This window comes from Aedes aegypti, chromosome 3, assembly GCF_002204515.2.
Source record: "Aedes aegypti strain LVP_AGWG chromosome 3, AaegL5.0 Primary Assembly, whole genome shotgun sequence".
Classification (NCBI taxonomy): Eukaryota; Metazoa; Arthropoda; class Insecta; order Diptera; family Culicidae; genus Aedes; species Aedes aegypti.
The window spans coordinates 164,958,049-164,981,329 of record NC_035109.1 but is presented as its reverse complement, the minus strand read 5'-3'; the positions used below and the strand labels follow the sequence as shown (position 1 = coordinate 164,981,329).

Genomic DNA, 23,281 nt, shown 5'->3' with positions numbered 1-23,281 from the left:
GGTGCACCTCAATGCCCTGTATCGATTGAAAATTCCAATCTGTATTGACGCCCTGGAGTAATTCGACCTTGTCCCACGTAGATCTTAGATAAGGTGCACATTAACGCCCTGTAGGACATCAATTGAAAACTCCATGCAGTATCAACGTCCTGGAGTAATTTGGACTCGTGTCATGTAATCAATTCATATTAACGCCCTGTTCGATATCTATTTTCCTTGTCTTACGACCTTGCCCAATGACCTTATCTTACGTAAATCAGGCGCAACCTAATGCCCTGTATCCATTGAAAATTCCAAGCTGTATCAATGCCCTGGAGTAATTTGAGCTTATTTCATGTAGATCAGGTACATCGCAACGCCATGTAGGACATCAATAAAAAATTCAAAGCTTATGCAACGCCCTGGAGTAATTTGGCCTTATTTCACATAGTTCAGAAATATCTTAACACTTTGCATAACATCAATCGACCAAGCTATACCAATGGTCTGAAGTAATTCTGTTTTATTTCATATAGATCTTTGCAAGATCTGGAGGATATTTACGCCCTGTTGAAAATCAATAGAAAATTCTTAGCAGTATCAACGCCCTGGAGTAATTTTACTTTATCCTTTGAAGATCAGGTGCAACTTAACGCTCTGATTGATGTCATCGAAATTGTCAAAATATATCAACGCCCTGGATTAATTTGTTCCTTTCTCACGTATATTAAATACATCTTAACGTCCTATATGCCATCAATTGGAAATTCTAGCCTGTTCAACGTCCTGGAATATTTTAAGCTTTTCTTATGTAGTTCAAGTGCATCTTAACGCCCTTTAGAACATCAATTGAATTTGGAATATACTGTATTACCGCCCTGGAATAATTTGACCTTATTCTATGTAGATCAGGTAGATCTCAATGCTCTGTAGGTCATTAAATGAAAATTCCAAGCTCTATCAACATCCTGCAGTAATTTAACTTAAGTCTACATTAATGAACTGAATCGTAACGCCATGTAAAAATCAATCAAATTTTTCATTCTGTATCAACGCCCTGAAGTGATAATACTTTGTTTCACGTATATCAGCTGCATCTTAACGCCCTGTAAAAAACAATTAAATTTTATTTGCTCTACGACCTTGACTAACGTATATCAAGTGGAGAGTAGTATTTGATACTTTAGTTGCGTCGTCTGCTCTTGCAAGAACGAGCGATGCAATCAAGATCAATGTTGATTGTGTATATGCTGAGCAATTTATTTATTATATTGGTGAGTTCTTTCCGTTTTATATGTTGTTTATAATATCTATATTTTGTCTCATATTATAGGTCCATACTATTTGTCAAACGATGTTGCTACATTTCCTCGAATTACAGTTCCCGAAACCTTTCCGAATCCCATTTTTCCGAATGACCTGTCACTTCGAGAAGTGATGCAGTTCATGAAGGTGCAAGAATAGTTTTCATCGACAGAGTGCTACCAGATGACTGGTCCGTTCACTACTCTGAAATGTAGGAAGTTGTGAAACGGGATATTCGTAGAACAGACATGCAAGGGACTGCATTCGAGGAAACGACATTTGGGGAATCAATATTTAGGGCAAAGTAGCACAATCCCTTAATTAAATGGGCTCTATGCGCTTTATCCCAAGTATTCGGTTTTATTAGAGAAATTGTTGGTTAAATTATCTTAAGAGATCCTTCGATAACAGCACGTGATTATTAAGAGGCCCAAGACCACTCTCGAAGTTTGATGAAATATGTTAATGTTTAAAGCTGAAAAAATCTTCAACTTATATGTTCTTAAGACAGTCAGTTCATACCCTTGTTTATTTTGGACCAATAATTTTCAAGTGAACTTTCATAATCAAGTATGCAAAAAGAGCAGCATTTTCGTGTTATTAAATTTGATGAAATTCTGTTATTGATACTTGACAATCCCAAGATTCACTAATATATCCAACGTAAAACTACAAAAGATAAAACCATAGCGAAATATATTGAAATCCAGAGCAATTGTTGACTTTTTTTTTCATTTTGATATCACTTCACGAGCGATTTTTTATTTTAATTTAAGCCAGCCGTAGCGGTAAACGCGCAGCTATTCAGCAAGACCAAGCTGAGGGTCATGGGTTCGAATCCCACCGGTCGAGGATCTTTTCGGGTTGGAAATTTTCTCGACATCCCAAGGCATATAGTATCTTCGTACCTGCCACACGATATACGCATGCAAAAAATGGTCATTGGCACAGTAAGCTCTCAGTTAATAACTGTGGAAGTGCTCATAAGAACACTTAGCTGAGAAGCAGGCTCTGTCCCAGTGGGGACGTAATGCTAGAATGAAGATTTGGCTGAAAATTGAACACCTCTTCTTAAAGTTAAAAAAAATCGAACGTTCTAGATGCCCTGCTTTTAGAAAACTCAAAATAAGTCTTTGTTAATTTAATTATTTGATTTATTTTTTTAAAGAAAAAAATATAATATTTTTCTATATGTACATTACAGTCATCTCTCCATAACTCGATATTGAAGGGATCATCGAGTAAGAGAGGTATCGAGCTACAGAACACGAAATCAGTGCAACTGCGATCTAAGGGACCATCCAGGTAGCCATGAAAACCAACTTTTACTATGGTTCGCTAACTCGATATCAAGATACGAAATATCGAGTAAGGGAGAGATGACTTTACGTTCAAACATAATCAATCATTTGAAACATTGAATCTTAAGTATTAATTTATTTATGCTTAACTTTAAAACTTTTCTTTGCTTCCTAATCAAATTTTCTTAGTCTGCCAGGACTGAGAATACGCATAATTCTTCGTTAAAAATGTTTCGAGTTATGGTTGAGTAATTATCGCTGAAATGTGATTACCATTGGCATACATAATTAGAACTACAGTTTGTGTCATATTTCGCTTCAATTTCATAAAACTAGAGGAGAAGCGTTTTGGTTAATTAAAATTGGGAGGCGTATGAACTGGCTAATCAAGTTTAAACCCTCATAAATAAAAAATGACTTAAAAAATGCTGAACCCTACGCTTGACAGTTTGCAAAAAGCTCAGTTAAAAAAAAGATCTATGTATTTTTTCACTTATCTTTTCACGTATCGCATGAAGGAGAGATGTAGTCTAATTTTAAATAATTTTGGCGACCATTTCGAATTCGACTCCATTTTGAATTTTATCAGAAAAACATGTTTCACCGTTAGCGCTTCGTTTTGAATTCTGAGATCAGCATTAAAAAGCTTATAAAAAACTGAGTTTGAGCAGCTGCATAAACTGTCCAATAATATTAACCGAATGAAGGAATTTCTGATTAAGTGCAAACATCATATTTCGTACAAGGACATTTTGTTCTTAGTCAATTTATCAAACAAAATGAAATACAAAAAAGTCAAGTAATAAAAAATATCATATAATTCAGTTGTATTGTCAAAATTATGCTTTTGACTGTTGCATCAATTTGCTTAAATTTTTCACAATTTTGTTTAAAAAGCGAAATGCAATAACAATATATTGTTTTACAAGCAAAATGCCGAGCATAAGAAAAACATTTAAATTTGAGGCAGACACAAAAACGTTTCCAAATAAACGTTTCAATGAGGTTTTTGGATTTGCACTCGATGATTCGTTTTACATTGAGTGATAAGTTCTAAAAGACTGAGTTTACTTCATGGATTGAGATTTATTTTTAAAGTGCACATCGTAATAGTCTTAGTTGTTAGACTCTAATAAATAGTCACAGGCATTATTATGGTAGATTGAATTGGTACAAGGAGTAAATAATTTTCACTTTTAACATTAGCAAATTTATCAACTGAATAATTTTAAGCCTATGTACGTGATCTCTTCGTTCCATATTTTAATAGAAACGGAATACAAACTTAATACGTGCAAAAGCATATTGGTTTTCGTTTGTTAGGAATGTATATTGAAGTATTTGTGATATTTGTAATTTTTATATATTAAATGTTGCTAAGGGTTTTTGGATTTCCGTTTATGATCCGTACAGACCAAACGTCGAAAACCCATAGCAAATATAACCTCCGTGATAGTTGATCCCTATATACTAAAATATGTGTGATATTTCTTATGAGAAAACATCATAACGCCTGGAAACAGAAGCGCCCTCTGGGCTATAGTAACGCCCCCCTCAAAAAGGGACGACTAAGAAGCTCAAATTTTACGACGACAGGGCTGATATTTTTCGAGTTTTATACAATGTTGTTAGTCATGGAAAAACCCGTGTTTTTCCTGAACATATCATCACTCTATCATTTGAAGTAACAAAATTATTCATGAATTACTCCTTTTTCAAGGAGTGGTTTAGACCCCTATAACTGGCTTTGGCGTAAAATGGTGCAGACAACTCTTAAAAAACATGAAAGTACCATATCTCTTCTTTGGGCAGTTGATTAAAACTTTTGTCTATAGTCGACTTTGCATGGGTTTTTGCTATCAAACAAATAAGCCTCAATAAAATGAAATCGACTGAAAATTCCTTCAATTCAAGAGATAGAAAGGTGCAATGTTTAGCAAAAACACGCGTTTGAAGATATCTAACAACTTTGTAGAAAACACGAAAAAAATATTAGTAAAAAGTTATGAACAAAGATGATTTTAGACGAGTTTTTTTTTAAGATTTTCTATATTGTTCATGTCTTCTTTAAAGGCACTGTAAATGGTCGGCCATGGCGTATCATTGGTACCTCGAATACCTGAAGGAATAAAATAGTACCCTCTATGCGCTCCTTAGTCTTCTGCCCAGCAACGCCTATCCCTACCTCTTCGCGGTACTGACCGGGGTACGAGTAACCTTAGGGAAGATCGGCTAACCAACCCCCGGTGGGAACTTTGGTCGTATGCCGACAGGGAAGGGGAGGTTTGCTTTTGCGTCTTGAAGCGTCTGTACTCCATGTTAGGAGTGGCTCACAACAGCGTCTGTTCCTCATGTTAGGGGCGGCTGATCATCGTCCGAGCGCCAGAGAAGGACCCTAAGCTAAACTGCGCACTATGGCCCTTCCGAACATTAAGGGGGAATAGTCCTCCGGAAATCTAGGGGGTTGGTGTCAGACCCTGCAAGCCAACCGTAAAAATTAATCAGCACAGGAACGTCAACGAGAGAATACGGACCAGAACAATCGGCTTAGACCACAGCGACGAAAATGGACTAGCGATTGGAAACTCGGTACGTGGAACTGCAAATCTCTCAACTTCATCGGAAATACACGCATACTCTCCGATGTACTGAAGATCCGAGGTTTCGACATCGTAGCGCTGCAGGAGGTGTGCTGGACAGGTTCGACGGTGCGAACGTTTAGAGATAATCATACCATCTACCAGAGCTGCGGCAACACACGTGAGCTGGGAACAGCTTTTATAGTGATGCGTGAAATACAAAGACGCGTGATCTGGCCGATCAACGAAAGAATGTGCAAGTTGAGGCTCAAAGGCCGGTTCTTCAACTTCAGCATAGCCCTCACTCCGGAAGCACTGATGATGACAAGCGCGCATTTTACGCGCAGCTCGAACGCGAGTACGACCGCTGCCCAAGCCGCGACGTCAAGATCATCATAGGAGATTTTAACGCTCAGGTTGGCCAGGAGGAGTAGTTCACACCAACGATTGGAAAGTTCAGCGCCCACCAGCTGACGAACGGAAACGGCCTACGACTGATAGATTTTGCCGCCTCCAATAACATGGCTATTTGCAGTACCTACTTCCAGCACAGCCTTCTGCATCGATTCACCTGGAGATCACCAGAGCAGACGGAATCACTAATCGACCACGTTTTGATCGATGGACGACACTTATCCGATATAACCGACGTCAGAACCTATCGTGGCGCTAACATTGACTCTGATCACTATCTAGTGATGGTGCAACTGCGCCCAAAACTATCCGTCATCAACAATGTACGGTATCGACGCCCGCCTTGGTATAACCTAGCGCGACTGGCCCAACCGAACGTCGCCGCCGCATACGCGCAGCATCTCGAGATGGCGTTGCCGCAGAAGGGCGAACTTGACGAAGCCCCTTTTGAGGACTGCTGGAGCAACATAAGAGCAGCCATCAACAACGCAGCCGAGAGCATCGTCGGGTACGTGAATAGGAAGACATGCAGGCAGGTTTTGGAGGAGAATGATGCAGCGCGGGCTGCAATGCTGCAGCAAGGAACGCGACAAAACGTGGGGCAATATAAAAGAAAATAAAAGCAGCAAACCCGCCTATTCCGAAAAAAAGCGCCGCCTGGAAGAAGTGGAATGTGAAGAAATGGAACAGCTGCATCGTTCCAAAGAAACGCGAAAGAAGCTTAACGCATCCCGAAAAGGCTTCGTGCCGCGAGCCGAAATGTGTAGGTATAAGGACGGAAGCATCTTGACGGACGGACGTGAGGGGATTGAAAGGTGGAAGCAGCACTACGATGAACACCTGAATGGCACGGAGAACATTGGCGCAGAGGGTCACGACAGCGGAGGAAGTGACTACGTCAGCACGGCGGATGAAGGAAACCAACCTGCCCCCACATTGAGGGAAGTTAATGATGCCATCAACCAGCTCCAGAATAACAAGGCCGCTGGTAAAAATGGTATTGAAGCTTGGCTGCTCGTCTGCACCGGCTGATTGTCAGAATTTGAGAAACGGAACAGCTGCCGGAGGAGTGGAAGCAAGGGGTCATATGCCCCATCGACAAGATGGACGACAAACTGGAATGTGAAAACTATCGTGCGATCACTATCCTGAATGCCGCCTACAAAGTGCTATTCCAAATTATCTTCCGTCGTCTATTACCAATAACAAATGAGTTTGTGGGAAGTTATCAAGCTGGTTTCATCAACGGCCGCTCGACAACGGACCAAATCTTCACTGTACGGCAAATCCTCAAGAAATGCCATGAATACCAAGTCCCAACGCATTACGTGTTCATCGATTTTAAAGCGGCTTATGATAGCATCGACCGCGAAGAGCTATGGAGAATCATGGACGAGTACAACTTTCCCGAGAAGCTCACAAGACTATTAAGAGCAAAGATGGACGGTGTGCAAAATAGCGTGAAGATTTCGAGCAAACATTCCAGTTCGTTCGAATCCCACCGGGGACTTCAACAGGGTGATGGACTTTCGTGCCTGCTGTTCAACATCTCGCTAGAAGGTGTCATGCGGAGATCCAGGTTCAATAGCCGAAGTACGATTTTCACGAGATCCATCCAATTTGTTTGCTTCGCGGATGATATGGATGATGTCGGCAGAATATTTGAAGCGGTGGCAGACCTGTTCACCCGCCTTAAACGTAACGCAACAAGAGTCGGGCTAATGGTGAATGCGTCGAAAACAAAGTACCGTAATCCGGGGTATCATTGATCAGCGGGGTAACATTGATCGGAATGACTCATCTCATAAAAAGTTCGTGTCATCATTTATTGATGAATTGTTTCCAAAGCATGAATTGCGCTTCTTCTTCTTATATTCATGAGCTAATGAAAATTAAGATTCTTTCGAAAATTGCATTTACTTCATGCGTAAATTTAACAACTTTTTGAAACAACGATTTCAATGGTTATGGATGACACTACCGAAGATTCATGCCTCACATAAGTTGTGCAAACGATCTGAACAAGGGAATTGTTATTCTTGCTAAAAATGGCATCGCCAAAAACGATTCCGTTGTCCAAACTTTCAAAAGAATGTTCAATTAGGCAACATTAACGAATTACTGTTAGGAATTTAAAATTTCCTTAGGAAATTGCCTACCTTTAGGCGTATTCCGCGGTTCGAGGTGTTTTTAATTTTAAAATAACTCAAAAAGTAAATGACTTGTAAGAGTTTGGCCACCATATTCGGCTTCAGAAGCCGTGATTTAAGTAAGTAACGACATTTTCAACATTACCGAGCGTAGTTTACAATAGTGATCAATGTTACCCCATATCAACTAAATGAAAAAATCGCCTAAAACATATTTTTTAACATGCTTAAATCTTTCAAGAAACAAAATACAGTATATGGTCACGAGCTATTGGTGGCAGTACTTGTTTTAAAAATATATTACTTGCAACATTTGCATTTTCAAATGAAATATTTAAGAAATATCCTTAAAACTGATCAATGTTACCCCGGACTACGGTACATGCTGGTTGACGGAACTAAGCACAACGGGGCCCGCCTAGGAAGCAGTGTTACGATAGACGGGGATACCTTCGATGTGGTCGACGAGTTCTTCTACATCGGATCCTTGTTGATGGTTGACAACAACGTTGGTCAGGAAATACGAAGGCTTCATCAGTGGAAGTCGTGCCTACTATGAGCTCCAAAAGAAGCTGCGTTCAAGAGAGATTCACCTCCGCACCAAATGCACGATGTTCAAAACGCTCATAAGACCGGTAGCTCTCTATGGGCATGAGACGTGGACTATGCTCGAAGAGGACTTGCAAGCTCTTGGGGTTTTTGAACGCCGAGTGCTAAGGACGATCTTCGGCGGCGTGCAGGCGAACGGCGTGTGGCGGCGAAGGATAAACCACGAGCTCGCCAAACTCTTCAGCGCAAGCTGGAAGGATACGGTGGGCAGGGCATGTTGCAATGATGCTGGACAACAACCCTGTAAAGATGTTGTTCGCTACGAATCCGGTCGGAACAAGAAGGCGTGGGTGCAACGAGCTAGGTGGATTGACCAGGTGCACCAGCGTGGGTCGCAGTCGAGGATGGAGAGAAGCGGACATGAACCGAGTGAATTGGCGAAATATTGTTGGCGAGGTTTTATCAATATAATTGATGTGAAACCAGATAAATAAAATAAATAAATAATCAAATCATAATAACTTCACGAAATTTCAATCGATTTTAGATTTTTGCTGTTTTGGAAAGAAAAACTAATTCTGTTTTACGTAGAAATTAAAGAAAATTTAAAAGAGGGGTGATTCATGGCGGAAAGGGGTTATTGTGATAACATGTAAAAAATAGTGGAATTCGGAAGCTTTGAACGTTTATATCTCATAAACGGTTTCACTTAAAGATTTGCAACAGGAGTAGGGCTACTATGTTGCACATTAGTAACTTGGGAATTCCACAACATGATGGAGCTTCATCAGAAAACATTATTTTTAAAGTAGATGGAGTACCTTGTACCTTTTAATTCCGCCCCTAAATGCTTATCTTTGACAGATACGCGTATTTCGACTACCACTCTCAGTCTTCTTCAGTGTCAGTTACTCGTATCCATCCAGTGGATTAGAGTAACTGACACTGAAGAAGACTGCAAGTAGTAGTCGAAATACGCGTATCTAGCAAAGATAAGCATTTCTTCTTTTTCTTGGAATTGACGTCGTCACTGGGACAGAGCCTGCTTCTCAGCTGTTCTTATGAGCACTTCCACAGTTATTAACTGAGAGCTTTCTTTGCCAAAGTTGCCATTTTCGCATTCGTATATCGTGTGGCAGGTACGATTATACTCTATGCCCAGGGGAATCAAGGAAATTTCCTTTACGAAAAGATCCTGGACCGACCGGGATTCTAACCCAGACACCTTCAGCATGGCTGACCACAGATAGATTATCTAACAAGAAAATTACAGCCCTACAAAACAGATAAGGGGTAAATATCAAATCTTTGAGACAAAATGGGAAAATATACAGATTTTCTTACATAAAACTATCGAATTCACCTCGTTTTACGTATGTAATGCTGTTTTGACTTTCCGAAAACTATTTATAATGTTTAAACTCAACCAGAAATAGCTACCCTTCTTTTAAGTAAGTGTACCTATTATGGATGCAATATGTCAACAGTATGGATACAAATTAGATTACAAGTGTATTTTAGAACCGTAAGCATGACTTGATGATGTTAATTACTAGTTTGAAGTTTTTCCAAACAGTTGAATTGAAAAGTTTCAGTACAAAATTGATTTAAAGCTTCTAAAAATTGGTTTTAAAGAGTGTTGTTTTTGTACCAACTATGGCAAGGGTGTTCCTAACATTCGCCACAAAATTGTACCAATGAGCTTAAATTGCATCCAGAGCATGTCTTTGAAATTTACCAAAAATGTTGTGTTAAATAGATATTAAATCAATTTATCGCAATAGGTTCATGGAAAGAAAGAAATTTTCGAAAAGGATGTCGTGCCTTTTTAAAAAGTATCGCCATAATTGGGTCCTCATACATTTTGTTGTCACCATAGTGAATATAACACGATTTCCAACATAAAACGATAAATTTTATTGCTTATCAGATAAATTTGTGCATTTGTTCAGGCAACATAAGTACCAGATGAAAATATTAATTTCGTAACGGGTGTCCTTTAGTGAACTTCTAAGAAGGAGACATGTGTGTAAGGCAAGATTTCTTAATGGTCAGTTTTTGAAGAGTATTGAATAAATATTTTTAACAAGGTCTAGTAATCATTAAAACATAAACAGTTTTAAGTAATGCAACAATAATTCTAATGGAACCTCTTCTTGTTCCCACAATTGTCATAATTGGTACTTCTGCCTTATACACGACACTTTTTCTATCTCTCTGACCAAACAGTAGCTGTTGTGTTGGATCTATGTGATCCCGTTTTGATTATATATGCTAAATGGCATGTAAATCGCCAATTAGGTCAGCACTCATAAGTTTTATTATCTTCATAAAATCTGCAAAGCGATGATTATACAGATGACGGTGTTTTATATTCAAAAACATCAAACGAATGCGAGTTTATGATTTTTAAATGGCCAGACAGTAGTAAATATTTGAAAAGGAATAGCATCGAAAAAAATGGCGAAAGTGGCGTTCATTCATAATCAGAACTAATTATCATTTTTGGTTTATCGAAATCCGTAACCTAAGAAATGAATATAAATCCGTTCATTTCATTCAAAACACCTACTATTTATATGAGGTGCACGAATTTTGAGCCTATACGGATATCGGTCCACCTCTGTACGTTATTCAGATTACTGAGATAGGTGTTTTTTTTATGAAATTAGAACAGCTGAGCAGGCTTGATAGTTCAAGGGTAGATTTTTGGTAGGAGCTCTACATTACACCTGTCGATATACTTGAAAGAGGTAAACAAACGATTTTGCTTTCAAATTAGGATGATAGTGTGGCCCAACACAGAGCACCTACAAATAAGCAAGTAATATAATGTTTGAAATGATACTAGGGTAATTTGTCAATTATTGCACGATTAAGGAAGCACCGTCAGTAGTTTGGCTGTCAAATATGCCAGAATCCATTTAACTTAAACTGAATTTTGCTCAAAACCAGCCAATTTTGTTCGGCAATCTGATTTCCCATCGATTTTTGTGCTTTTAATTGATTTGACTTACTTTTTTCCACATTCATGAGCACTTGGTAGAACCCAATTATTGTACATTTCGAAAACACCCGCATCCTATTATTGCACACTATGAGCCCAATTATTGCACACATGTTTAATTTTACTTTTCGTGTGGAGTTGGCTCCCTAGTGTAATTGAAGACGGTGTAATATAACATTCCAAACAAAAAAGTTAACAAATTACGACGAGTTTGCTTGATAATTTAATGCAATAATGTAGCCAGTAGCAGCCAGTAGAAGTTCAACACTGCAACACTAATTTCATTGAAAAAAATTGAAATCCATTTAGATCCATTTGGAAGCTGTTTGACGGCGGGAAATATTGAAAAAAAAAAAAACGATTTCGCTGAACTATCGAGCCTACCTTAGCTGTTCGAATCTCTATAAAATGTTACCAAACTCAAAATCTGAACTAAGGGCGTAAATAAAAATTATTAAACAGAAAAACAAACTTTTCCTCCAATTTTTTTTTATCAATTGTTATGGCAGTCATGATGAATTTGCAGCTCGCAGTTTAAAGGAAGGTTATTTTTTCTAATAATAAGTAACTATCATTTCAAACATAACATACAATTCTTATATCTAGGAGCTCTGTGTTAGCCAGCCCTATGATCCTAATTTTGGTTAAACTAAATTAAGCTTTTATGAAAGTATTGTTAACTACATATTAACCCGTATAGGCCTGAGTGAAAGCAAAAATACTAAAACCCTCACCGCTCAGCGAATACTAAACGGATTCAAATAAGGCGGCATCCACTAATTACGTAACGCTCTAGGGGGAGGGGGGGAGTAGGCTCAAGCGTTCGGCTCATACAAAAATTCGAAATTTTTCATACAAAAAGCGTTACGGAGGGGGGGGGAGGGGGTCAACAATTTCCAATTTTAGCGTTACGTAATAAATGGATGCCGCCTAATATGTTGTTAGTATACTGGCTCACATATCTAGTTTCTAAAAGTGGCTGGAGGATTCCGAAAAGGTTCCTGTGATCTAAAGTAGTCACAAAAAAATCACAATGTTGCCACCAAAGTTCATCTCATTTCCACATACTGAAAGTCAACGAACGACACCGGAAGGATTTACATTAACCGTGCACCGTGACGCTTAGCTCATTATCATATGCATGCTAGACGAGCAATATCAGCTGACTCATTCTTCAATGAACTTGAAAACCGAAACTATAAAACTAGGTTTATATGATCTAATTTTACAGTTCTGATATGTAAAAAAACCCTAGTGAAGGAATAAATAGATGGAAAGTTCCCTCAAAATATGCAAATTTTCTTCACCAAACAGGTTGGTCGCAGAACGTTAAATTAGCACATTCAGCGTTCGCACGCGAATTCAGAATTTTGGTATATATTTTCGAAACCAGTTTTTTTTTTCGCGAAAAACAAAACCTAACTGTGCGTCAAAGCGATGTGTGATTTTTTTCTGATTCTTGATCGCCATTTCTCGTATTGAAGGTGCGTTATTTTTCTGAGGGTTCAAAGTCGATCAGTGTCGTTCGGAGTGTGCTACAATGGAGATCACCCAAGTGCTTTCGTGGATCGTAGTGGGGTTACTATTGATAACCTACATTGCTCACAAATGGAAATATAGAAATTTAAGGATGATTCCCGGTACGAATCCTGACTATCCTGTGTTGGGAAATATACCCTTGTTTTTGAAGGGTGGAAACGCTTACATGAAGGTATTTGACAAGGAGCATCGAATGTCGAAAATATGGCTTGGGCCAGTTCCTCTTATCAATGTACAGCATCCAGAGCTGGTGCAAAAAGTTCTCAACGAATGTATCGATAAACCGTTTGCATACGATTTTATGGAACTAGGCCAGGGGCTTGTCTCGGAAAGATGTGAGTGCAGTTTAGAATAAATTATGGAAAGATGAATATTACTAATAATCCCGTTCAACAGACGGCCAGAGGTGGCGGGAGCATCGCAAAACGTTGAGTCCACTTTTCAATACGAAAATTTTACACAGCTTCATTCCCATTTTTGAGCGAGCAACGAGCGACGTGATGAAGCGTCTGGAAGTGGTCTGCGATGGAAGAGATTTCGACTTGCTTGAGTACACCAGTAGCTGCAGCGCCAAGATGGTTCACGGGACAATGGTGGACACTTTGAGCGTGTCAGAGGAGATAATTCATTCGTTGATCACTAATTTGGACATGTAAGCACTGGTGGTAAGCCGAATGAGTTATTCGTTTTAATGCATTCGGTGGTTTTCAGAAGTAAAATGCGGAGTGGCATGGGACGATATTTTCTGTCTTAAAACGGTTTATTGGCATATGAACTTTTTTGTGAAAAATAGTGATTTTTTTAAATTTTACAGTGGTCATTTCAAGTTCTTGAGATTTACAAAGCTAGAAACAGTATTTTGACAATTATGGGATTAATGACGTCAATATTGCATTACCAGCTATCCTTTAATTTAGGCTTTATTGCTTGGAGTATGTCAGGGCTAAAGTTCGCCGTGGGTCTTTTTCAGCACATAAGCAATATACTCTGGTGAAACAATATAGATTTGACACCTTTTTAGGCAAGCTATTCCCAGATATAAACGCTGCAATTTCAGTAACGTACTACGAAGTTATAAATGATATTATGTTTTGAGTCGTGTTGATCTATTATTAAAAAAATGGTAAATAAGTATTTTTTATGGTGAAAGTTGAGAATAATTTGAAAAAATCTAGTAACATTCTTAGCGTTGCATTATGATTGATTGTACAGTCACCCCACAGTTATGGATCAGCTAAGGGTCATTTTTTAGAAAAAAAATGATTACAAATCATGATGACCTTGTACAAAACAAAATTACCCGCCTGGCAATGCCGAATATGGTTGTTTTCCAGAATACACATAAAAAATCGCAATTATTTACGAAAAAGTGTCGATTTCGATAGAAATTTCAAAAGTTGTCCATCCCACAGATGTGGATCAGTGGAACAGGAGGGTGCTTATTATGGATCAAATCGACTCATATTATGGATCAGAACACTATAAAAGCAATTTATCTGTGTAAACGAATGGTGTGTTAGTGAAAGTATACCTTTCGGCGTTTCTTTCCGACTCGTTTTATCGCTGATTCATAACTGTGGTAGTGGTACGGGTTTCAGTGCCCCACAGTTATGAATCAACGATTCTATGAATGCGGATAACATTTTATTTCATACAGACGAATAAAATATGCTAGAAGATGTTATGATTGATTGCAATGCTGTACAGATTTATGGTTCACGTAGGTAAAATGTGTTCTGCGTAATCGCAACTCTATTTGATGAGATATTCTCCGTTTAAGTCAACATTGATCCATATCTGAGTGCTATCCATAACTGTGGGGTGACTGTAGGGTACATTTAATTCGAAGTTAAACATTAGGTGCACTTTTGTTGCTATCTCGACTTTGGGGCAAACGTTCGCAATTAAACTTGTGGGACACATGTTTGCGCTAGATGTTTAAATCACAATAATAAAAAAGTTTTGAGATATAGAGTAAGGTGAGGCACAGTGTAATAATCAATATTTCCAGAAAAACTATAACAGTCGAAAAGAAATGAAAACCACAAAGTGAACTTTCACCACATTGGCTACAGTTTTGCTGCACAAATTTGTATCAAAATATTCACCTATTTTAGTTATAATAGTTTTAAAATGGATTGTATTCAACATATTTCTGCCCCACCAGTGCACAATGGACCGAATCGACAATTTAGCCGAAAAAAAAATGTTTACTCTGTTGTCGTCGATTTTAGACACTCCATGTCTAAGGAAAATTAAATCTTGCGAGTTACAAGCGAATTTAGAGTTTTTTACGTGTATTTTGAAATGAATTTTCTCAATTTACAAAATTACGTTCTCACAGTTTTTGCAGCAAAAGTTCAGTAGGCAACTTCGAATTCCACTAGAAGAAAACTTTTATCGAACCAACTCCATGAGTTATGGTCATCTGAAAATTTCATAGCTTTTCACTTAAATTTGCTCATAACTTAAAAATTACAAGAATTACAAACTTGCGATGTTCAGCAAATATGTGTATCTTTATTTCTTCTGTAACTCTTCTGAAGACCACATTCACGTAAAACTGAAAATAAAAAAGTTAGAGCAAAATAACTGATTTTTTAGTTAAAACTTTCAAAATCAATTTACTTAGCTCAAATGAAGAGTTAGATCAAAAGTGTCTTCGACAAAGTTGTTAAAATAGCATTTTATAAAAGTTTGCAGAAGAGTGCAGCTACAAATTTCATCAAACAAAAATGTTTGAGTCAAAATTTTAACTTAAATAAGGGCCACCATATTCAACTTTTTTCTTAAAAGATGCAAAACTCATTTACGAAAAACTTCTCTTCAGTCATCGAACTCCTAAAATCGACGACAACAGAGAAAACATTTTTTCTGGCTTAATTGTCGATTCGATGTATTGTGGCAGTGGGAGTTTAGCGTGGAGCAAAGGTTTGCTGGTTGAATCTAATAGTATCAACGTTTTTATGACAGACTTAATTTACATCAGCCGTATACATATTTTTGCAGAAAAATACTTATTAAATTTCCATCAAAACATTGCCCAAAACAGGGTTGATTGTAATATACCCAAATATATCAGTTTTTTGTGAAACTATGTGAAAACGTGTAATTTTAGTGAATTTTGCCGAACAATCAGGCAAATTTTGTAATTTAAAGATAACACAGCGTAACAAAATTGCGTATCTAAAGGATCAAATTATGTGTCTTCAGTAGATTTCCCAGTAAACACAAACTCGTATACGATAGCGCTTAAGAGTACAAATGTGGAGGCGATATACGTACATGCGCCATTAGGCTGTATGCAATATGTACGTCTATCGCCTCCACATTGGTACTATTATATCCTATTATGTACGATAGTGTTGACTGGGTTGGGTCGTTGAGTATGATGCCGTCCTCAGGAATATTCCAGCACGTCACAATTTTTAGCTAAAGGTTGCCAAAGTTGTATAAAACACGGATTTAATTGACGTTTACATATAATTTAAAGTATGATTTATCCAACTTCGTTGTGGTCTAATCTACCAAGTCTGCAAAGTAGGACTTAATCTTTTAGATTAAGAATTTAGATTGAATCGATCCATACAAAATTCTTCGTTTCCCATATATGTATGACAAAATAAAATACTTTTCCAAAGCACCAAAAAATAACTTTTGAGCTCGAAAGTATTATGAACTTTGTTGATAAGTATTGTTATATACATGGAGTTTGAATTCTCTGGCAAATTAAGCAAATAAATTTCCATACAAGTTGACAAACTTGCATGCAAGTTGGATGAAATAGTCATTTTTTTCATTTTTAACATGCTATCCGACTCGAATGTCCTAACAAAGGTAAAGTAACTTTTACCCAAATCAGTGTTTGGATTTCGATCAGAATAAGCCGATCGAACCATATTCGGAGAGTGTTACAGTTCGCGAACCATAACAGTTCGTGGCACATCACATTTGGAGAGCCCTATGAATGTAAACATTCACTCTCTCGTTTGGTACGTGTCACGAGAACGTTCAAGAGCAGCAACTCTCACAGACTGCAACAGTATCGAGTTGTTCGGGTGATTTAAGTTTTGCATAAAATTGGTAATAACTTTCATATTTTCTGATTATGCAGCCTTTAACAACCTAACTATAATCTATTGGACCATTGAATACCCCTTTGTTTGCAAACAAATCACAGAAAATAAAAAAATATTCGCCTCTGTTTATGGATCAGAATGAGTGTGAGTCAGCGAATGTTACAAGGGTTGACACACAGTGATCGGGGCCAAGCAGTGGGTGGTGTGCGTCTGTCTTGTTTTCGTTCATGGTTCATTATCTTCCACGAACGATAAATGTCATGCGAGCAGTGTTGCCACAAGTACAGATTTATCTGGAAAGGTACAGATTTTCGAATAGTTTTTGGTACAGATTCTGTACGGTACAGATTACAGATTTTCACCGAAAAGTACAGATTGGTACAGATTTTTGGAATTGGCGATTTTTGTAACACAAAATCCAAAAAATGCTTGGAATTTGAAACTAATTTCCACGAAACTATTATTGAACAATACTATTTCCATAGAATTTAACATATAAAGAGTGAATTTATTTCAATAAAAACTGTATTAGATTTCCAAATAAATTAAGATTAAAGTTTCGTTCAACAATTAATCTTGTGTGTGGTACAGATTTTGGGTACAGATTTTCAGAATCTCTGGTACAGATGAAAAAGATTTTTTAGCCTACGGTACAGATATAAATGTGGCAACACTGCATGCGAGTGGTATGAATGCAGGCGGATAAATGGGCTGAAATTATGGCTAGTGTGTGAATGATCGTTAAATTTTCAGAAGCCTGACCCAACTAATAACTGAAGTAACTTTTCCAAATATCAATTGACTTCCATAATATTTGAAGTAAAAGTCTTTGGCTTAAACAGCATTCAAACCACCATGACATTCACAATAATTATTTTGAATTGAGATTTGCTTTAGCTTAGCTTAGCTTAGACTGACTACACATATCAATGGTTGCTATTCCGTGATTGACCGAAGTCAGTGAAAATGCACAAAGAATCAACTAGAAGTTCGGCTGTGATTGGCCATAATCTTCTTCAGTGTGCATAATTCAGTGCCTCTATTTATACAAGGTCAATAACGGCGCCGGCCACGTCCTTGCAGTCAGGTGGGATTGAGGGAAGGAATGCTAGTGTGTAACCTTTGCTATTTGGAGACCGTGTTTGCCTCTGCATCTCCACAAAGGTTACTGGGAGGGATGTTTGTTAATGGGGAGGATCGTTGGGTCATAGGATTCACTTTGATAAGCGATTAGACCATGATTAACAATGATTTGTGAGATATATACATGCTTATACGTAAATATAATATTTTCATTTGATATGAACAATTGCTATGTAGAGGAAAATTATGCCGACACTTGAGGTGACGAACCATTCAAAGTTTGTTGAACAAATACCTAAATGTAACATTCCTACAGCTGTCAGGACGAAAGCATGTGTTATTATATTTTACTCATTTGAAAAGAAACAAAAAACTCGATTGGTTGGGACATCATAGAACACTCTTATTCTTATGTCGACACTTACAGTGGCGAACCATCCAAAGTTTGTTGAATAAAGTGAACCTTTCGCAAGTCTACACTTGTAGTGTCGAACCATTCAAAGTTTTTTTAATTACAAAAATAAAGGTATATAAGAGGTGTTCTGAAAAAAAAATGTTGAACATAAATAAATCATGAATCAGAGTTTGTGTCGACACTCACAGTGACGAACCATCCATAGTTTGTGAAAAATCATATTTACATCCCACCATTGTAACGATTGAATGTGCAGTCATACATATATTATAGATTAGAAATAGTAGCATGAAACGAGCTCACCAATTGATCCGTTATCCTTGACTGAGCAGCCACAATCCACTTTCGGCTTCACTCGTTTGCTCGGCTATAAAAAGCACCCAGGAAAAAAAAATAAGCGCGCGACCCAAAAAGAATAAAAAAAAAACTGTTCGGGCTTTCTTGACGCACTGCCCAGGAGCAAGCGTCAAGGTCGAAGGATCAAACAGAACTCAATAATTATTTTGAATTGAGATTTGAATAAAAAAGTCTTGCCTCAATCCAACCTTTGCCCCATTTTACTCTACAGTTTGAATGCAAGAAATCTACTAGAAACAACAGAAACGCGCTGAAAATACCGACAAAATTATGACAGTAGATTGACATTTAATAATGATTGGATGATTTGTTATTCTCAATATTCTTGCCAAATTGAAGAGCAATATTTAAAAGAAAAAGTAAGGTTTTTGTATTGTATAGCCATTTGTGATACCTACTGTTGCTGAATATTCTGCACTCACTCTTCTCTTTTTTCATCATGAACCTTCCATTGCTCAGTTGGTGAAATAGAGCCACTTTACTGTATAGTGCTGAAAAATCCTAAGATCGATTAAAGGCCGTGTTTTAAAGTGCAGCTTATTTTTCGAAGTGCATCAAAACCAAAAATTCGTGTGCTCTTCTGAATTCAAATCACATAAAAAGGGAAAACTTTTTAACCCAAAAGAAAACTTTTTGAATTTGAACCCATAAGATTAAGAGGTGCTGGCCTTTGATGAAGTATTCATATCTTTGTTATTTTCCAACCAATTTTGAAGCATCATTCATTTCGAAATAAAATTCACAAAAAGTTTGTAGAATAGAAAATGTGTCTAAAACTAAAACTAGCCTTAGATAAATGTTTTCTCTTTTCACTAAAATATATCATCTCTGTTTGACTATAACTTCACAAATACTCATCCGATTCCAGATGTTATAACATGCCTTTGATGCTTATTTAGTTCTTTTCATACTATGTATACAATTTATTAAAAATGTTTTGACTTGGTTATTTAACAAAACTACCGAAAACATGATACAGTCGGCTCTCCATAACTCGATATTCAAGGAACCATCGGCTTATAGAATTATTGAGTTGACACAAAAAAACACAAAATCGAAGGAACGTGCTCAATTTTTGTTACTTCATTTAAGCGTGTTTGTTTGTAAAATCGTGTAAAAATCAATCAAATCGACCTAAACCTTAAACTTAGAGCTAATCATCTAAAGTTGTATAGAATATCGAAAACAGATTTTTTTTTGAAGTACCGAAAATGTTGCAAAGGTATTGTTCAATACTGAACATAACAGTTACTCTTTATATGATGAAACAAAGAAAATCTTTAAGATAAAACGTAAGGCTGCATAAAAATAATTATTAACACTAGATATCTCACGAACACTTATAGATAAGCAAACAATGTATGCTGAAATAAGTCACTTATGTTATATATCCTGGAAAGAAAAAAAAATCTTCTACAGCTTTTCCAAGGTTCTTTTGTACAACTAATGAAAATAAGAGTAAAATACAAATTTGGGATTTCTTAAATGAACTTCGTTTAAAATCTCAATCAAATTAAAACATCTCATTCTTCAAGAATTTTAGATGCAGTAGGCAAACGAATCCTGAACGGAGTATACGCTCTGAAAACCCTCTACAAAATGAGTTCAGTCTACCGAGACGAATGGCGCTCCCGAAAGATATGCTACGAAACGGTGAATGATGTAAGGACAACACGCCACTCAATGGCAAACTGCAGTGACCTAGAAAGATCAATTACACCCGATGTCTGTTTTTCAGGGCATCATGAAAATGCGCATGAATATCCTCAACGAGCAGAGCAGTGCTCCCTCTGAAGCCGACTTGAAGAACCCATCAAAGTCGAAAGCATTTCTCGAGCGATTGCTAACCATTCAGCACAAAGGACGAAGCTTCACCGACGATGAAATTATCAATCATGCTTACACCATGCTGGTCGCTGTGAGATATCGATTCGACGGTGATTTGTGCAGAATTTTTCATAACCACTTTTCGTTGCTTGTTTCCCAGGGTTACGAAACGACAGCGTTGCAGTTGACGAATGTGTGCATGATGTTGGCAATGCATCCTGACATACAGGAAAGAGTAGCTAGCGAAATCAAAACGATTTTCCCATCGCTGGACATGGAAATTTTGCCGGAAGCACTTAAGGATCTTCCATACCTGGATATGACAATCAATGAAACGATGCGGCTCTACCCAGTGGTGCCCTTAATTGCGCGCCAAAGCAACAGCTCGCTGGAATTGGACAAGGTTAACATTCCCACGGGGACCAATTTCATCGTCCATATCGGGGCTTTGCACCGGCGGAAGGATGTTTGGGGAGAGGAGGTGCTTGATTTCAACCCTGACAATTTTCTGCCTGAGAAAGTTGAACGCCGACATCCGTACGCCTTCATCCCCCTCAGCGCTGGACCCCGAGTCTGCATCGGAAACCGGTATGCCATGCTATCACTGAAGGTATTTCTAATCCGGTTATTGCAGCGCTATCGATTGAGCACTAAATTGACTCGAAAGGATTTGAAGTTCAAATTTCAAGTGACATTGAAGCTGAAGATTCCGTACACGGTGCAAATGGAAAGACGAAACCTCTACGGGGAAGATTCGACGGTAAATTGCACTAAATAATGGACAAACTTGATACAACAAAAGCCACGAATAAATGCAAAATCGAATTTAATAATATGCTTAAAATGGAAATATAATAATAAAGCATCTTTACAAATAACGCTCTGATTCACTTATTATATATGACCTTCACCTTAGATGAATGTGGATCATTCCATACCAAACACATGCAACCGACCATTACCGATTTCAAAATTTAAAATTTTTGACTTCATCAATGTTTATCATGTCTGATTAACATTCTAAAAGTCTGATATTTTCCATTCTAAAAGACTTAGCCTATCCGAGCCACACACCACAAAAAAACCCTTTTGAGTCATCGAACAAGACGTGGCATAGTGTTATGTGCGCCGGCCAAAACTAAATCATCATTATTCATTTGTTTTGCTTGTACACATTCCAAACAATGGAATTATTGTCGATATGAATTCATCAACATATTTGCAAAACTTCAAAATCGCGATTTATTTAATTTTGTAGCGAAAATAATATGTTTATTGATCAAAAACACTCACTGACGGAAATAGTTGTCATCAGTTTCCATTTGAATTGTACGGACAATTCTAGTGTATAATATCTTGTATTCATTTTCGATGTTTCATATATTGCGTCCTCTATAGTTTTTCTCACGATAAACAAAAACCTTTTGCAGCAATTAAGACATTGTATACATTTTGAGAGCTTCAAACTTGTATACAACTGGGTTGCAACAAGCGCATCAATGTCAAAAGAACCCAAATATCAAACATAAAAACTTGCAGTGCGCATCGTACCTTCGTGCTGTGCGTACACGAATTCTCTCTGCTCTTGGAAGTTTTCTTAAAAACTACCTAAAGCAGTAAAACAGTACTTTTTAATTTAAGTGCTAAAATTATTACCGGTACTTTTCAATACTATTTTTTTACTATTGATCCCTTTACGATCCTTGTTTGGACCCGTGCCTTCGATTTTTCGTTGGATCCGTTGGCGAAAGCTAGCGGTGGTAATCCTTCTTGGACACCGTCTTGGAAAAAAAAACCTCTCGAAGGTCACGTCTCCTTTCGTTTATTAATTAAACATGGTATCAACAACAAACAAAAGGAAAGGTGAATCTCAGAATTCACGACTTCCTTCCAAAAAAGTGGGATTTAAAACTGTCACTCAACGTGGCAAGAATGGAAGAAAGGACGTTTCCCCGAAATGCGAACTTTCTTCCAAGGGTGAAATGAATAATTGTATCGAAATGAGCAATCAGTTCGATGCTCTAGACAAATTTTCCGAACACCAAATCGAAGCAGCCTCTAGCCCAGGCTCTTTGATTCAAGTGAGGAAGCAAAGCGTGCCGCCTATCGTGGTCAGTTGTTCCGAATTTGGGGGATTTAGGCAGGAGATCTTGAACCCCATTAGGGGAATCAAGGTTTCCTTCCAAATCGCTAAGACAGGAGATTGTCGCGTTTTGCCGGAAACTCTTAAAGATCGAGAACTTCTTCTCAAACATCTTGAAGAGAAGAAGCACAATTTTTTTACTTATGACGACAGAACTGAACGTTTGTTCAAAGTTGTCTTGAAAGGTCTCTCAAGTGACTATAAATCACCTGAAGAGATCAAAAATGGAATAAATGATTTACTTGGATTTTCCCCAGTCCAAGTAATCATTATGAAAAAGAGAACCCAATCTGGCATTGTTCGGAAAGGGCTTTCTCAAGAATATTATTTAGTTCACTTTAACAAAAAAGAACTAAATAATATTAAAGCTTTAGAAAAAGCAAAACTTTTGTTCGTTGTCCGTGTGACATGGGAACATTTCCAGAAACCTGGAGGAAATTACCAGAACCCCACTCAGTGCCGTCGGTGCCAAAAGTGGGATCATGGTAAAAAAATTGTCGCATGGATGCTAAATGCATGATTTGCGGAGGTTCTTCTCACGCCAAGGACGTCTG

General features: G+C 37.7%; 2 protein-coding genes across 5 annotated transcripts in view; both read left to right on the top strand.

Moving 5' to 3' along the window:
- Positions 1-23,281, top strand: part of LOC110679012 (zwei Ig domain protein zig-8-like) — a 957,706-nt gene that overhangs the window by 237,253 nt on the left and 697,172 nt on the right. The window lies entirely within an intron of this gene.
- Positions 12,772-21,462, top strand: LOC5563986 (cytochrome P450 4c21). Its single transcript, XM_021852875.1, has 5 exons — positions 12,772-13,158; positions 13,220-13,475; positions 20,293-20,419; positions 20,496-20,675; positions 20,745-21,462. The coding sequence occupies exons 1-5, from the start codon at positions 12,825-12,827 to the stop codon at positions 21,360-21,362; spliced, it is 1,515 nt and encodes a 504-aa protein (XP_021708567.1). The 5' UTR covers positions 12,772-12,824; the 3' UTR covers positions 21,363-21,462.

What these genes read in the sequence shown, in the direction of transcription:
- LOC5563986 (XM_021852875.1), top strand. Translation starts at nt 12,825, where the DNA reads ATGGAGATCACCCAAGTGCTTTCGTGGATCGTAGTGGGGTTACTATTG. An exon ending in GGGGCTTGTCTCGGAAAGAT is followed by an intron (nt 13,159 to 13,219) that starts GTGAGTGCAGTT and finishes CCCGTTCAACAG; the next exon opens with ACGGCCAGAGGTGGCGGGAG. An exon ending in TTGATCACTAATTTGGACAT is followed by an intron (nt 13,476 to 20,292) that starts GTAAGCACTGGT and finishes TCATTCTTCAAG; the next exon opens with AATTTTAGATGCAGTAGGCA.